This window comes from Spea bombifrons, chromosome 11 (genome assembly GCF_027358695.1).
Source record: "Spea bombifrons isolate aSpeBom1 chromosome 11, aSpeBom1.2.pri, whole genome shotgun sequence".
Lineage (NCBI taxonomy): Eukaryota > Metazoa > Chordata > Amphibia > Anura > Pelobatidae > Spea > Spea bombifrons.
This window is the reverse complement of record NC_071097.1, coordinates 18,790,791-18,806,326: the sequence shown is the minus strand read 5'-3', so window position 1 is coordinate 18,806,326 and position 15,536 is coordinate 18,790,791. Positions and strand designations below refer to the sequence as shown.

Here is a 15,536-nt window from a genome sequence, read left to right as displayed (position 1 = left end):
GAAGATGCTTGAGTTTGTTTTTGGTCCTCCCAAACAACCTGTGGTGATGTAGGTGACGTCAGATTGTAGTTTTGGAGATCTTCTGACCCCAAGATGTGACTAACTTCTCCAATTCTCCAGCTGTGATCCTTGAAACGTTTTGGGCCACTTTGAGACAATATAGACACACGTCCTCTTCCGGGTTGATTCATAACATTCACAGTTGACTGAAACTTCTTAATTATTACCCTGATGGTGGAAATGGAAATGTTTCTATTTTCTTATATCCACTTTCTATTTTGTGAAGCTCAACAACCTTTTGCTGCATAGCACAGCTATATTCCTTAGTCTTACCCATTGGGATGAATGACTAAGGGGATTTGGTCTATGTGATACCTAATATTTATACCCCTGTGATACCAGAATCATGGCTGAACAATTTCCTGTTCCTAGTCCTGTTCCTCGTTTTAGGGGTACTAAAAGTATAAAATATCAATGTGAATATACGTCAAATATATTTTTCTCATGTGAATGAGTGGATGGCATTGTATGTATAGGATTTTTAACAAATATTAGAAAATTCCTCTGCTTTAGTGCAGTCTTTGGTATAGCATATCTATTAATGACATGAATTACTATTTTTGACATACATACATCTAGTGCACTCGTAAAGTCTCTCCATATGTGCTTTTGTTTGAGAATAGAGTTCAGATAGTAAATATGTAGCTGACATTGTTCCTGCTGACAAATCAATGTCCTAAAAGGTATTCTTATTTTATAAGCAAGTTTATAAGAGGTAGGAACCACCGATCTTTTTTTTTCTTTTGTTACTGAAAAGTATGTTAATACTCTGCTTCACAGCTATAACCTGAAATAATCAATTCTTTCTTCTCTAATGGCTGACATTTGTCACATAGCCTTGATTTTATGTTGTCGAGTTTACCAGAGTGAAACAAGATAAATAATAATAATAATCCATTGCACAACACTAGTTTTATGGCTCAGTTTCTACTGCTGTGTGGTTAAATTAAGTTTACAGTACATATGCGAGTATGACGCTGGTCTTACACAACAGACTATCATTATGTATAGTTCTTTTTTACAGATATTTTTTTTAGTATTTGAGAATATGACTTACTGTTATTTCAGGTGAAATTACTTCTCGTATTTTTTCCTCCTATAAGGAGTGCCCATTTCTCCCATGTTGTGTTACATATGAAATGCCAAAAGTATGCCAAAAGATCTGGTGGGTCCAAATATTTCTGTAGTAGCCTTATTTGCATGACTCTCCAACCCAATTAATTGAATCCACTTCTATAACCGAGGAGGCCCCTGTTGTATTATATCCATACTCAAGACCACTTTGACAGAAAGCACATGTCTGACATGTTGCTCTTTATACTACTGTTGTAATAATATCCCAACATCCCGCTAATTGTGTAGTGCCCAACTTGCCTGCCAAGTATGAAAGGACCTTATGTGCCTCTGTATTGGACTGACTGGAAGGAGCTCAGCACTCATCTACTCCTCGGGAGCTGGGCCAAGTCTGAAGATGGGCTTGACCCTAAACTGGCTCTAAAACATACTTAAGACTGCTAAAATGAATTATGTAGAAATAAATATTTACTTACATGTTTGTCTTACTGAAGTCTTTTGCTCATAAAAGACTGACGTAGTGCTCTAAAAAGCTACATGTTTGCTGTATGTAACATTTGTGTAAAATAGGTGATTGGGTGTTTTTAATAACATGTTTCTATTAGCCTGTTTGGTCTCTTTAGAAGTTTCCCTGCATTAACCTGGCATCCCATTGAACTTGTGAACACACAGCAGTTTACATGTGTGCCCAATGCTCTATTCGTTTCTTGACAGCCATATTAAGAGGGAGATCTTTCACCTCCCAAACTACTCATTGAGAGCCATACTCCTAGTGAATCGGCACTGGGGCTATAGCTCTCACTAAAGTCTTAGAGGTATAACAAACAGTGGCATATTTTAGCCTAGGACAACTGTTTTTTTGACCAAATGAGAATGTGGAAGTATTGCGTAAGTTCCTATCCTTTCACATCTCTTGATATCCTAACAGGACATTTCTTTTCTAATGCTGAGCTTTGTTTCACCAAATTACAAGGAAAACTGTAGTTCCGAGCCTATATTTAGCTCCCTGTTTTGTCTTGTCACAGCACGTTCTGCACCTGCAAGAGTTTCAAAATCAGTCACATTGAGTTTACCAGAAAGCTTAATTTATGATAATTGGATTTATGTATATGTGCTGCATATTTTGAACCTATTGGTACCACAAATGACATGCAAGTATAAATTTGCACAGTCAAAACTGTGTTCTGTTACTTTCCACAAATAAAATAAAATAAATGAAAATACTGTGAAGTGAGTATTGGCACATTTTTTTTTTAAAAGGCTCCTTTAGTTCCTTAAGCTTTCTTTTGGTTTACTGCTTAATAAAGGCTATACAGAATAACTCTGGTGGAAAGTAATCCAACCCCACTAGCAACCTGTGTAGTAATCATGCTGATTGTTACACTTGTACAACTATGCATTAGAATTGCTATTTTACATGACGTCAGGAGGCTTTGCAGGAAAGTTGTGGTTCAGCTACATGAGCATAAAAGCACAGAGTGTGGTCACACGTATCCAGCTACACTTAAAGTGCCAAGGCCACCCTGTTATCACTAGTCTGGCTCTGTCACCATTCGTTATGAATTGCCAACAGCGGCAGGTTTCTCCAACGAGACGGCCCGAGCTTGCCCTGTATAATGCAATAATTCAACGTGTATGGAGACTGAAGAAATCTTGCTGATTAGCTGTGCATTATCCAGATCCAGCCTAGCTTTTCCTATACAAAAAAGCTCAATAGGTTTCGTGCTTCATGATGTAAAGTGAAGTCAAGAAAGGAAGCGCAACTCTCATTACGTTTTTATTGCTATATATTTATATGAGATTGAACCTTGAAGCCAAATAAAATGTGTTGTAAAATCACCAAAAATATAGTAAGAGAAACTTTTCCATGGCCATTGTGTATTTAATCTATCGCATTTTTACTTTTCAGTGAAGTTAGATCAGATTTTTACTGTGTTTGATGATGTTATTTCTAGTCATTTTATACAGCGTTGTATTCACAGCAAGCAGGATAAAATAAACTTGTGTCAATATGGACATAATAGGACACACAAAACCACAATGTATGTAACTGATTTTAACACTTTTACATATATTCGGTCGATGATAGGAACAGCTCTACTTTGTGCAGTGTGAATCTTGAACAGCATAAAGCCAACAATTCTTTATGGTTGTGTTGGAAAATGTGCTTCACTTTTGATTACTTAAACAAAAAGCCAAGGCTTGTTAAGTTGAACTTGACTGGTGTTGAGCTGATCATTGATTATGTCAATAGAATTAATTTTGTGAATCAGGGATTCAGTCTTCCAGTCAGTAAGTTGGTTGTTAGCTTGGCAGACCTATTGAGGCTGATGGATTTCTTTTACAAATTTGTGTCAAGTTGAAGCCTGGTAGGAATGACAACTCAATTGTTGGTTAGCAGTTAAGTCATCATGAGCTGAGATGATTTAACAGTAGTTCACTTCCATGAAAAGAGGATTTGCTTATATTCAGGCAACTCAATCTGGCATGAGTAACTTGAGCCAACTTGAACCTTTTGTGGACCTTTTGTAGACACCACAGTTTTACAATTTCTCTTTGTGAAGTTTCTCCTGCAAGGAAGGCCTGATTAGTCCTGCATAATGCATAGTTGCATGTCAAACTTTTAATGAAGTATCCCTATTGCAATGAGATTCCCTTAAGCTTGTTTGGAGGTTCTGGAAGGGGAGCGCAGCTATTCGTATACCCTTGACCAATTGGTGCTTCTCTACCAGGGATAGCCATCCTCTTCGACCGAGTGTGCAGCTTCGGGAGGGGTGCACATGGATTGATGAGGGAGGAAGGGGACACACACCTAGCCAACCAGATCAGCCTAATCAATCCTAGCGATCACTGGGGTGACAAATGTCACAGCTAGATCGCCCTCACATCTGAGTTTCCCTGAAATGAATCACCCTTGGGTGATTATTTTATTTTGAAACCCAACATGTTCTTCATTCCAGAGGAGCGTGTCAGAGTTTGGAGGTCTATGTGCAGCTGAGGGTCTATAGATAATTTTTCGGGCTGTAACTCAATCACATGCCATGTGAGCCTTTTTAAACCCCCCACCTTAACTAATTTAATTGAGGATTATTAACTTAGCTACCTGTGAAGTATTGCCCCCAAGTTTTACCGTGCACTGCACAGGGCTACATTTAAGCGTAATTATAATTACATGTTTGACGGCTTCCCTTAAACTTTTCTTTATTGGACCCTTGCGGCGTTTAAGTACACATTTCTTCTGAAACTGCATTTTGGCGTGCTTATCATCATATTTCTGTTTTAAGTAGCTGAACTCAACGACCCCTTACGGTTTTACCTGACAAGCACGGGAGAAATAATTAAGTCAGACAGGCATCTTGAGCTCCCACAAAGGGAAATAAACCATATCAAAGGCAATTCATTATTCAAGGCAACAAAGCTGCTAGAAAGGAAAAAGTTATTCCCTTATTAAAGCCCATTCAGCCTGAGCCATGGTGATCTCTCGAATGGCGGAAACTGACACTTCCACCGTAGACATCCTGCATAAGGCTACTTGCTTTGCCTCCTCTCAAATTATTTTCAGATCACGTCTGCCTCAATATTCAAGCCTCTGCTGATGTAAGGTTTGAGCAAATATTGCTTCAAGCTGTTATACAATTACACACACACAAATAATTCCCATCCAGTAGTGACTTTTTGGTTACCACTAGTTACGGTTGCTATGGAGGTAGAGAAGGACCGAGATGATATTTTAACATTAATTTTGCTACTTTAATTTCTTTTGCGGCAGCTTAGATTTCATGCACTCTTCGCTGTATGGTTAAAACTATTTGGAACCAGTTGAAATAGGTTACCAGTGCTAAAAAAAATGCAGAATCACTCTGGAACACAAACAGAACACAATGTAGAATTGTGTACATTTGTATGTACAGTATATATATTCCATACTAGGTAACTGCCAACATGTACATTAAAAATGAACTGTAGCCCTAAAAAAATCATTAGCATGCAGAAAATATGTATATAAGCAAGGGTAACATGGTTCCCAGATTTGAATATACTTTTTAAAATTGCTTATTGAAACACAATGTATGTTTGCATTCTTCATTGTGATCCTTCCTTATCCAAAAATTCCTGTAATTGTGGCGTGCAAAAAAAAAAAGCTTGATTTTGAGGTTTATTACCTAAGCCATACATTTGCTGATGAGATGAGATATATTTTATCTCACTAACTTAACTTTGATGGCCTGGTGAGCTTATTCTGCAAAGTTGACCAAGTTGGTCGTTTGGTTTTATGGTAAGGCTGTTATGTGGACGCTTTTAGGGAAGTTAACTCACCAACTTTGCCATGCATTACTAGTGAGCTTCTCCTGTAAGAAGAGCTGATAAAGACAGTTGAGTGTCCCCATTAAATGATTATTTTGTTCCTTGCAGGTGGATTCAGCAAAATCCCCTGATGCATTTGGCTTCTTTCTCTGTTCCCAGCTGCTTGGCTTGCAGGAGATGTGTGCTGAACACATCTCATGTCTGCAGGTAGGCACAGGTACTATATTCGCTGCCAACCAACTCCAGTGCTAGGTAGTGCCAGAGTTCAGAGGGCCCTAAAGAGATACCTCGTGGACATAGGCAGGAAGCACTCATATTGATTTCATTGGGAATTCATAGCTGCCAGTGATTGACTTCTTCATGCAGGCAAAAATGGCCCACAGAGGGTATTGTTCACCACAGCTCTGGAGCTGCAGCTGCTCCTTTTTTTAAGCAAATTCGTTCTTTGTGGTGGGGCTCTGATGTGTTTCAATGAGATTTGTTGAAAGCAACCTCATAAATCTTTTAATGCCTTATACAATATCATATTGCTCCTTATTTGCCAGAGTTGGGGCTTCATAGTGAGAAAGAAAGCCAGTGAGTTGAATCCCACTAATTCCCTTCAAACCCCTCAGCATTAGTGACTTTAACTTTGCATTATTCAGAGGAGATACCAACTTTTCATAAAACATGGCTAGATTGGTGGGTTAAAGTTTTTCATGTTACCGCAACTCTTCGCCAAACTCATAATTTAGTGATTAACTCTTGGCTTTTGCTGGGAACAAAAGTATGTGTGTATCTATCTGTCTAGAAAAAGAGGTCACTCCGTGTTCCAATATTGAAATTAGGTCAAGTTATTGATCTGATTCCTGTCTTTTTAGCATCAGTGATGAATAAGATGTTTAGAATGTTTTAAATAAGAAGAACATTTAAAGCATCCAAAGAAGGTCACTTGTTTTAAGACAAGTGGTTAGTTGTTGCTTGGGGTAAGGTCTTACCAGGACTATTTGTTCATAGCTATTTATGTAATATCATAGAGCAATGTATTTATTTACAAATTGTCATTCATTAAAATTCACATTAACTGCTGTCTCCATACACAAGGTTATGACTTTTTTAGGGACATTTGGGAGGTTTACATAATCATATGCCTTTTACTGCCACTATAAAGCCTACTTCCCTTTCTGAACTATTTTGTTTTTCTTTTAGGATTTGTCATAAACCAAACAGCCCTTGCCTTATTCGGGAAATTGTCTGTCAGCGCAGCTTTCAACGTAGTATACATTTACACTTCGGAACTCTATCCAACCGTCGTGAGGTAATGTATTTTATCAGTAGTAATATACAATGTTTAGTATAGTATTTAAATTAATCAACGTTATCACTTTGCTAAAAGTACCATTAAACTTTTTTTTGCCACTTGAATTTATAAAAAAAACCGAAGTGTGTCTTCTTGAATACATCTTTTTCTCCAGCTGCATGAATGATAGCTGATCTAGCACATCCGCATGCTGATGGTGTCAGTGCGCATCATAGCCGATGAGCAGAAGCAGAAAGCATAAAATGCCGTTTTCTCTCTCTTATCCTGTGTTGAGAGACACTTGTTTTCAGTTGAGATTGGCAGAAGCAGGGACAGACTGGGAATGACGAGCTGGCTCTGGCAGTTTAAGGCCAGCGGCCGCCCGATGACATAGACATGGCCGTACATTTTATTTTTACACTAACATATCGTGCGGCCGGGCATCTCCAGACACTGGCTGCATGCTTCAGCACCCGATCAGATGAGTGTGTAGCACTGTTGACCAGCGGCTGGGTACAAGGAATCTGAGGATCCCTCTTATCAATGTAGATCAGTACTGAGTCACTCATTTGGTTTTGGCCGTCGGATTAGTGTCTGCAAGCAGACAGTGCTGGTTGCCCCAAGAAAGTCACTTCTAAAGTTCAAGCTGCTTTCTCAGAACGAAATGGATAATTTAAAAAAAATAACTGCGGATCTTAAAAGGATGCCAGAGGTTTTTCTTAAGTTTTTAGTGCCACTACAAGCATGCAACTTTAAACTGACTTTCATAAAAACTGTCTACTGTATATATTTAATAGTTTTTTTAAGCAGAGAAGTTCCAAAGCCAGTGTTAATTAGCACACATACCATGCATTCTATTCTAATTAGTTGGTGAGCGTCTTGTTGCTTTGCTTACCTCTCCATAAATTAGCCAATATCCACATTATAAAAAGATCACGGATCTCATAAGCATGACAAAACCTCTGCCCCAGGCCAAGCTGTCCCTGCATGCACTTTTCCTTTTCAGTTCCTTTTGGTCATATCCCAATAGTCATCGCACATGTCCTTCTTCGTCCTGTATCCCACTCGTTCCAACTACGTTTCTTCATAGGTTTGTCTGCAGTATAACTACTCTGTACCCACACGTTTCCATCTGTTTTTCTTTTGTTCTTTATTCTGCTCATTCTTCTGCATACAGCCTTGTGTTTTTCTCCCTACCTATCCTATTCCTTCTTTTAGACTTGAGTTGTTTCGTCCAGACTGCCATCTTACTCTTCTCTAAATCTTATCCACTTTACTCTAAATTCACTAGTGCCAATGAATGGTGCAATGCATAAATGAGGCAACATTTCAGATGCCAAAAAAGAACTATTTTCCTGTTAAAGAAATGCAGTTTAGCGTAATTACAGATAAAAGTAGTTTCCATAATTAGGCACTGTATATTTCAGCATCTGTATATTTCACATTTATATGTTAGATTGTGTAATCCTTTTTCCATGTTTGCTTGGCTGGGAAGTTTCTAAATATGCTGAAAATATTAGATCTTTAATGGCCCATCGGAAAGTTTCTCTGGAACCATAAGTGTCAACTATAGTAACCAAATGGCTCAAAAAAAAGTGTAAATTCTCATTCATTAGGGTATAATTCAGAGGATTTACCATACGAACTTCACTCCCTGACTTTTCACCTCTCAGTAAATAAACCCATGTGTGCTATTATACCTTCAGCCTTGCCTGGCCCTTAAGTGAATCTATTCTGCACATTTACGCATAGAATTCCCAGGTGCTTGCCTCAGTTATGGAGCTCCTCATTTTTCATATTTGAAGAACTCTCAAATATTAAAGGTATTCAAATGAGAAAGCTAGAATATCAGAATTCTATATTTGAATATGCTAGCCCTTGAGTGTCTCTCACATATAATTATCTAATTTATTGAAGGAGCTAGTTTTCAAGCCACTGTAAGTCACCCTCTTACATCTTCACCTAATTTATTGATGAAGTTGGATTGCTTTGATGTTGTCTGGCTTCAGAATTAATGAGGGTAAATGGCCTTCCAGCTAAAGGTTTGAAGCTACTGAAGTTGAATTTTAATTTCTGCTTGATTTGCACAAAGGTACAATGCTTATGGGCATGTCAACTAAACGATGTCTGTCCTGTCATTCTATATTCTATTTTTTATAAAAGACCAGAAGTAGTCACCAGATTTCCTATTAAGTCCAAAACCTGCCATCGTCCCTATTTTAGACAACTGTACAATTCGCCTATAGATAGCAGGATGAGATGCACATCCTTATGGACCTTGGGTAACTATTTCTGCTTTAACTCATCGTTCTCTTAATCTCGAAAAGATGTCTAACTTGCAACCCTCCAATAGGTTATTGGACTGGACAACAAGCTACCTCCATGATGCCACCCAAAAGGCAGCGGATCTTTTGCATAATAAATCTTTGGCTCCTTTGGATTTATGCACAGTGCAGAGCACCGGTTATTGTGTTTTAGTACTTCTGCTGCTAGGAAAATCCACTGGTGCACATCACTGTTTCTTGGGCACTGGTAAAACATCTGATTTGAGGTGAATCAGAGTACAGTTCTTCTGACTGGTGAACCATTCAGAATTATTAATGTGCTTGTGTTCGTGTTAGTGGAACACTGAATTAAAAATACAACTTATTTTAGAGTCGAGTGCCATTCTTCACAACAGCAGGTTTGTCTACAAAATATTTCCAAACATTGTCTCCACTTTGTCTCATAGTCAGACAACTGCTTTCAGAGTACCAGCAAAAGTAGGAGGGTGCAAAGCCTCTTCTGTAAAATAAGTAACATACCCTTATACTAGAGCAGAGATTGGGTGGGATCATAAGCGCACTACCCCACACAAGAGAAGAGAGTGCTCCAGTCTCACAATACAGAAGAAAAACAACAGTTGACTTGAGTATAAAGCAGTTGTGTTGTTCAGTCAATCATTGTTCTATCAGATAACAATAAGGTGTAGTTTTTATTTACGGCTCAATCAATACTTGTCATGCTTGGTGTTCATTCGATTTCCTGATAGCATATCACATTGTTATAGGCTGACAGTTCTTCATATACATAAACAGTGCCGTAAATATAAAAAACAAAATCTATAATACAAGTGGTAAAATAACGCAGAATGTGTGAGGTTGCCAGAATGCATAATGGTAAATGTGCTTCTCAAGCCGTCCATGGATTTTGTGTAATATTGTACTCTAAATCTGTTATCCAGGCCAGTTTATAACTAGTAACTAGTCGTAGTGGGTAGCAGTCCCTTTTAGAAAAAGACGCAAACAGTTCTTAGGTTCTTGATTCTCATGAAGGGAAGAACTGGACTATTCCACAGGTTATTCCACCCTTCATGTTGTTACTTGTTACTCCCAACAGAAGTATCTCAGACATTTTCAGGCATGGGCTGGTATGTTCTGGCTCACCCCAAGCTTTTGCTTTTTCAGGAGATGCTTTGGATCTCCACAATATCCAGATCCACAAACCCAATGTAACAGGTCAGATTAAAAGTGATTATAGCTATTTCTTAAAAAATGCAGATACGATCTATTGCCTTTCTACCCCAAAACACTGTCTATTACCCAAAACACAGATTCGATATTTTAAGACAGCCAGTCATTTATTAATTTTATATATATTTTTTTGTTTTGTTGAATGACACTTTAAAGTTTTTGGGGTGAACCAATTGTTGAATATACACTTTTAAATAATCTATATTCTCTACATCTCTACATTTGGCTGCAGAAATGCGTCTGAGAGCATTGTGAAAATTGATGTAGCTGCATTTCTTTGAGATAACGCAACAGTCATGTAAAAGAAAGTTAACCCACGTAAACTCCCCGTTTACTTTAATGTCGTGCATATCGTTAACAATTTTATAATAAACCTTTTGTTTGGATTTAATAGTACAAACTAAAGTTTATTTGCTATTCATTAAGCTAATGAGATACTGGTAATATTGTTTTTTGCATGGTAGTGTGGTGAAGCAAGGATAATACCTAGACGTTTCTGTAAATGTATATATAAGTGGTTTTTCATTCTGCTGCTTGACTTTGGTAACCTGCATGTATTTGGGTGGATAAATTCCACTCAGGTAAACAATAATATATTATCTGTGTATTACAGAAGCAACTGTTGTATGATTGTGGAATTCTGTTCATACTAAAACATATACCCGTAATCTAAATGAAAACCAAAGCAAAATAATATCTAATATTAGATAATATTGCAGTAATAATGCAGATGAAGCAACTAACGGGCATGTGTAGTTGAATTTCATAGGTGCATGATGATTTATAATGTAGCTTGAATGGACATTTTGCTCAGGTACCTCAAAGCTAGAGGAAAGTGGAATCATGTATTAGGAATACATAGGAGCTGGTGATGCGGGATACATAGATCTACATCAGAAACTGTTTTTTTTTGGTGATGCACATAGATGTCCAGCAATTAGATGTCCAGCAGCTTCATGATGCAACCCGTTTTTGCTGACCACTTGAGGCCCAAGAGACAAACAATGCTGCCCATAAAATAGTATGCTCTTACATTCTTCTCACCAATGGTGTAGAATGAGCTTCATGATGTCTGTAGAGTAAATTATATTCCCTTTTTTATATTCATGTAAGAGCGGTATAATTTATATATTAATTATTATACCAGCATGAAGGCAGAGCTCGTATTAAGACACATTAAATTTGGCTTTTCTATTTTCATTTTTTCTTTTATTTGGAGCCAATGCTGGATTTATATCCTTTTTGAATCTTGCTTAAAAAATAGTCTTTTGATGCACTGAAATTGAATTAAAATATTCACGTTTGCAACCAAGGTTCATACGTCCGTTCTTATTCCATTGTTATACTGCTGTTACTTGTGAGCTGTGCTGCTGAGCATTACAATGTACGCCATTATACAGGCTTTCATTTTATCAGTCATTAGTATAATACAGCCAGCTTGTCCTTTTCACTACTTGTAATTTGATACTAGTTCATGTTGGCATATGTAGTTATTTTAAAACTAAACTCTTTCCTGCTATTAGTTGCCATTGTTAGCATGAAATCATTAACGCTTGTATATTTCATAAATAAAGAGGTGTTTTCTGTGTTAAACATGCATATTATATATAATATACTGTTTGAATATTTCAGCCACTGCTCTAAGGTTGATGAGAGAGCAAAATGTGATGCTATTAGTGTAGTGTAACCCCTGTGCATGATAGGTCTTTCAATGAAAGATTTATCAGTGTTCATCTCAGGTGCTCAGGATTTTAGCTTCTATCCTCAATCGATGCAGTAATGCTATGTGATGTGGTTATTAAAAATATTCATTAAAATGAAAGCTGAGCTGCTAATAAAAGAAAGTACTGCATATAAGAGAGAGAAGAAATAACCATCTGGTATTGTAATTGTAGAAATTTTTGTGTATGTATGTATGAATGTTTATATATATCGTATTTGCTCGACTATAAGACAACTTATTATAAGATGACCCCCCAAAATTTGAATATTAATTTAGGGGGGAAAAAAGCCTGAATATAAGACTACCCTATAGGAAAAAGGTTTCACTAGTAAACATTAATTCACATGTAAACAATTTTTTCATATTTAATATAAAACCTCTGCTTCAGCCCGGCACTTTCGCTGGGGCTTCTATGGTGGAGCACCGGAAGGTCATGTCACACCGGCGCTCCATCATAGAAGCCCCAGAGGAAGTGCTGCAGCAGCGGAGGTTGTCTGCATGCATTGCGCAGACGTTCACCGGCTGCCAGAGAGAAGGATCCAGGTCCCCTGCAGGGCTGCGGGGGATCCTATTGTCTGGCAGCTGGTGAACGTCTGCGTGATGCGTGTATATAACCTCTGCTTCTGCCCGGCACTTCCGCTGGGGCTTCTATGGTGGAGCACCGGAAGGTCATGTCACTCTGGTCCTCAGTCATAGAAGCCCCAGAGGAAGTGCCGGCAGCAGCGGAGGTTGTCTGTGTGCATTGCATTGCTGTGTGACATTCACCGGCTGCCAGAGAGGAGGAGCCAGGTCCCCTGCAGCGCTGCAGGGATCTGGATCTTAGTCTTATAGTCAGACCTCTATTTGAGTTCCGATTATAAGACGACCTTGAATGCAAGACAAGGGTATTTGCTCTGAAAAACACTTTATATAGTTATATAGTTGAGCAAATATGATGTGTGTGTGTATATATATATACACCGTATTTGCTCGATTATAAGACGACCCTGATTATAAGACGACTCCCCAAAATCAAAATATTAATTTAGGAAAAAAACAAAAAGCCTGAATATAAGACTACCCTATAGGAAAAAAGTTTTACTAGTAAATATTAATTCATGTAAACTAATTTTCATATTTATAAAAGCTACGATTGAGAAAAATATATTTTTTATTTCCTTTTATTTGCCAACCTGCCCCCCCCAGTTATGCACATCTGCCCCCAGGCTTGCCACTCTGCCCCCAGAAATGCCTTATACCCCCTATTTGCCAATCTGCCCCATGATGTGCCTTTTAACCCTCTATATGCCACTCTGCCTCCAGAAATGTCTTATACCCTCCTATATGCCACTGTGCCCCATGATATGCCTTTTAACCCCCTATATGCCCCTCTGCCCCATGATATGCCTTATACCCCTATATGTCACTCTGGCATATAGGGGGTTAAAAGGCATATCATGGGGCAGAGGGGCATATAGGGGGTTAAAATGCATATATATATATATATATATATATATATATATATATATATATATATACTGCTAACAGCAATCACACTCCTATCAAGCCAAGGCAGCCAGTACATGCTGGAACCTGGGGATGTTAGAAGTGTGATTACAGCCTCCCTATGCCATCCTACCACCCCCACCCCCCTTACACATCCATGCTATCACACACACACTCATTCACAAACATTTAAATACTCATTCATTCCATTAATCACACATACACACACACGCTCAAACCCCCCACTCCCCCACCCCCTTACCTGAACTGCAGATCTCCCACTCGCAGACTTCTGCAGGGGCCCGGCTGTACGAGCAACTTCTCTGGCCCCGCCCCCAGAGGAAGGAGGGGGGAGGTAGAGTTATGTGAGGACTGTGCTTCCTTCCTGTTCAACTGCAGCTAATAGCAGAGACGCTGCTCGCGATCAAAGCCCGGTAAGCATCACGGCCCCAGCAGAATGAGGTCTGATTAGAAGACGACCTCGATTATAAGACGAGGGGTGTTTTTCAGAGCATTTGCTCTGGAAAAAACCTCGTCTTATAATCGAGCAAATACGGTATATATATATATATATATATATATATTCACTGGCCACATTATTAGGTACACCTTGCTAGTACCAGGTTGGACTCCCCCTTTTGCCTTCAGAACTGCCTTCATTCTTCATGGCATACAAGATGCTGGAAACATTCCTCAGAGATTTTGCTGCAGATTTGTCGGCTACACATCCATGATACAAATCTCCTGTTCCACCACATCCCAACAGTGTTCTGTTGGATTGAGATCTGGTGACTGTGGAGGCCATTGGAGTACAGTGAACTCATTGTCATGTTCAAGAAACCAGTTTGAGATGATGTGAGCTTTGTGACATGGTGCGTTATCCTGCTGGTATTAGCCACCATGTCGCATTTAAATGATGCTCAATTGGTACTATGGGGCACAAAGTGTGCCAAGAAAATGTCCCCCACACCATTACACAACCACCACCAGCCTATACCGTTGATACAAGGCTGGATGGATCCATGCTTTCATGTTTATGCCAAAGTCTGGCCCTGCTATCTAAATTAGTATGCCTTGTTAAAGCATTCATCCCCTTGGTGTTTTTCCAATTTTGTTGCTTTGCAACCTGGAATTTAAATGGATTCGTTAGGGGTTTGTATCATTTGATTTATACAACATGCCTACCACTTTGAAGATGCAAACATTTTTATTGTGGAACAAACAAGAAATTAGACAAAAAAAAACCAAAAATCAGAGAACTGTGCGTAACTATTCACCCCTCCCAAAGTCAATACTTTCTAGAGCCACCTTCTGCAACAATTACAGCTGCAAGTCTCTTGGGTTACGTCTCTATAATCTTGGCACATCTAGCCACTGGGATTTTTGTCCATTCTTCAAGGCAAAACTGCTCCAGCTCCTTCAAGTTCGATCTTGTGCCAGAATAACAAGATTAACAATGTTATTCACTCCACCTTTCAGTGGTCATAATGTTATGGCTGATCGGTATATATGTCTGTATGTATGTATATATATATATATATATATATATATATATATTATATGCTGTATAGCTGAAGCAAAAATAGCTGCCATCAGATTCTGTAGCTCTGTTACAGTAGAGGAGATTGAAAATATTTACCAATTTACATATTTAAAATTTTAAATTGACAATAATTTTAACACACTCTACAGCATACTGGTACAGAAAGAAGAGCCTGCACTTGTGAGCTTACAATCTATTACTTACTACTAACAGAGCTGACATTCAAATAATTTAGAAAACAGTCCTACAATCAGATACCAAAAATGCAGAAAAAGAATTGCAACTTTTAAGACTCGTGGGATGATATAAGTGAAATGTCGAGTGTTAAGCTATCAAGGAGCTGCCTTCCAGCTGGTGCCTTTTTGAGGCCAGAGTGTTCTCAGAAGACTTCCGAAAAACTAAGGCAGAAGAGAGGCTATTTAAATATATCTAGGCTTTTGGGTTAATGGCATGCAGCTGTGCGTGTGCCTTATTTTTACAGCCTACAATCCCTTTGTTCAGAGAACCCTGTTCCTCTATTTTTAACCCTGTTTCTACTGTATCATCAATTGCAAT

At 38.5% G+C, this 15,536-nt stretch overlaps 1 protein-coding gene across 1 annotated transcript in view; it reads left to right on the top strand.

The window, feature by feature from the left end:
• The window catches only part of LOC128468715 (solute carrier family 22 member 15-like), a 59,578-nt gene that overhangs the window by 32,704 nt on the left and 11,338 nt on the right, over positions 1-15,536 (top strand). Inside the window, exon 9 of the mRNA XM_053450476.1 lies at positions 6,628-6,736. Coding sequence (XP_053306451.1) covers positions 6,628-6,736 — 109 coding nt within the window. The remainder of the gene's footprint in view (positions 1-6,627; positions 6,737-15,536) is intronic.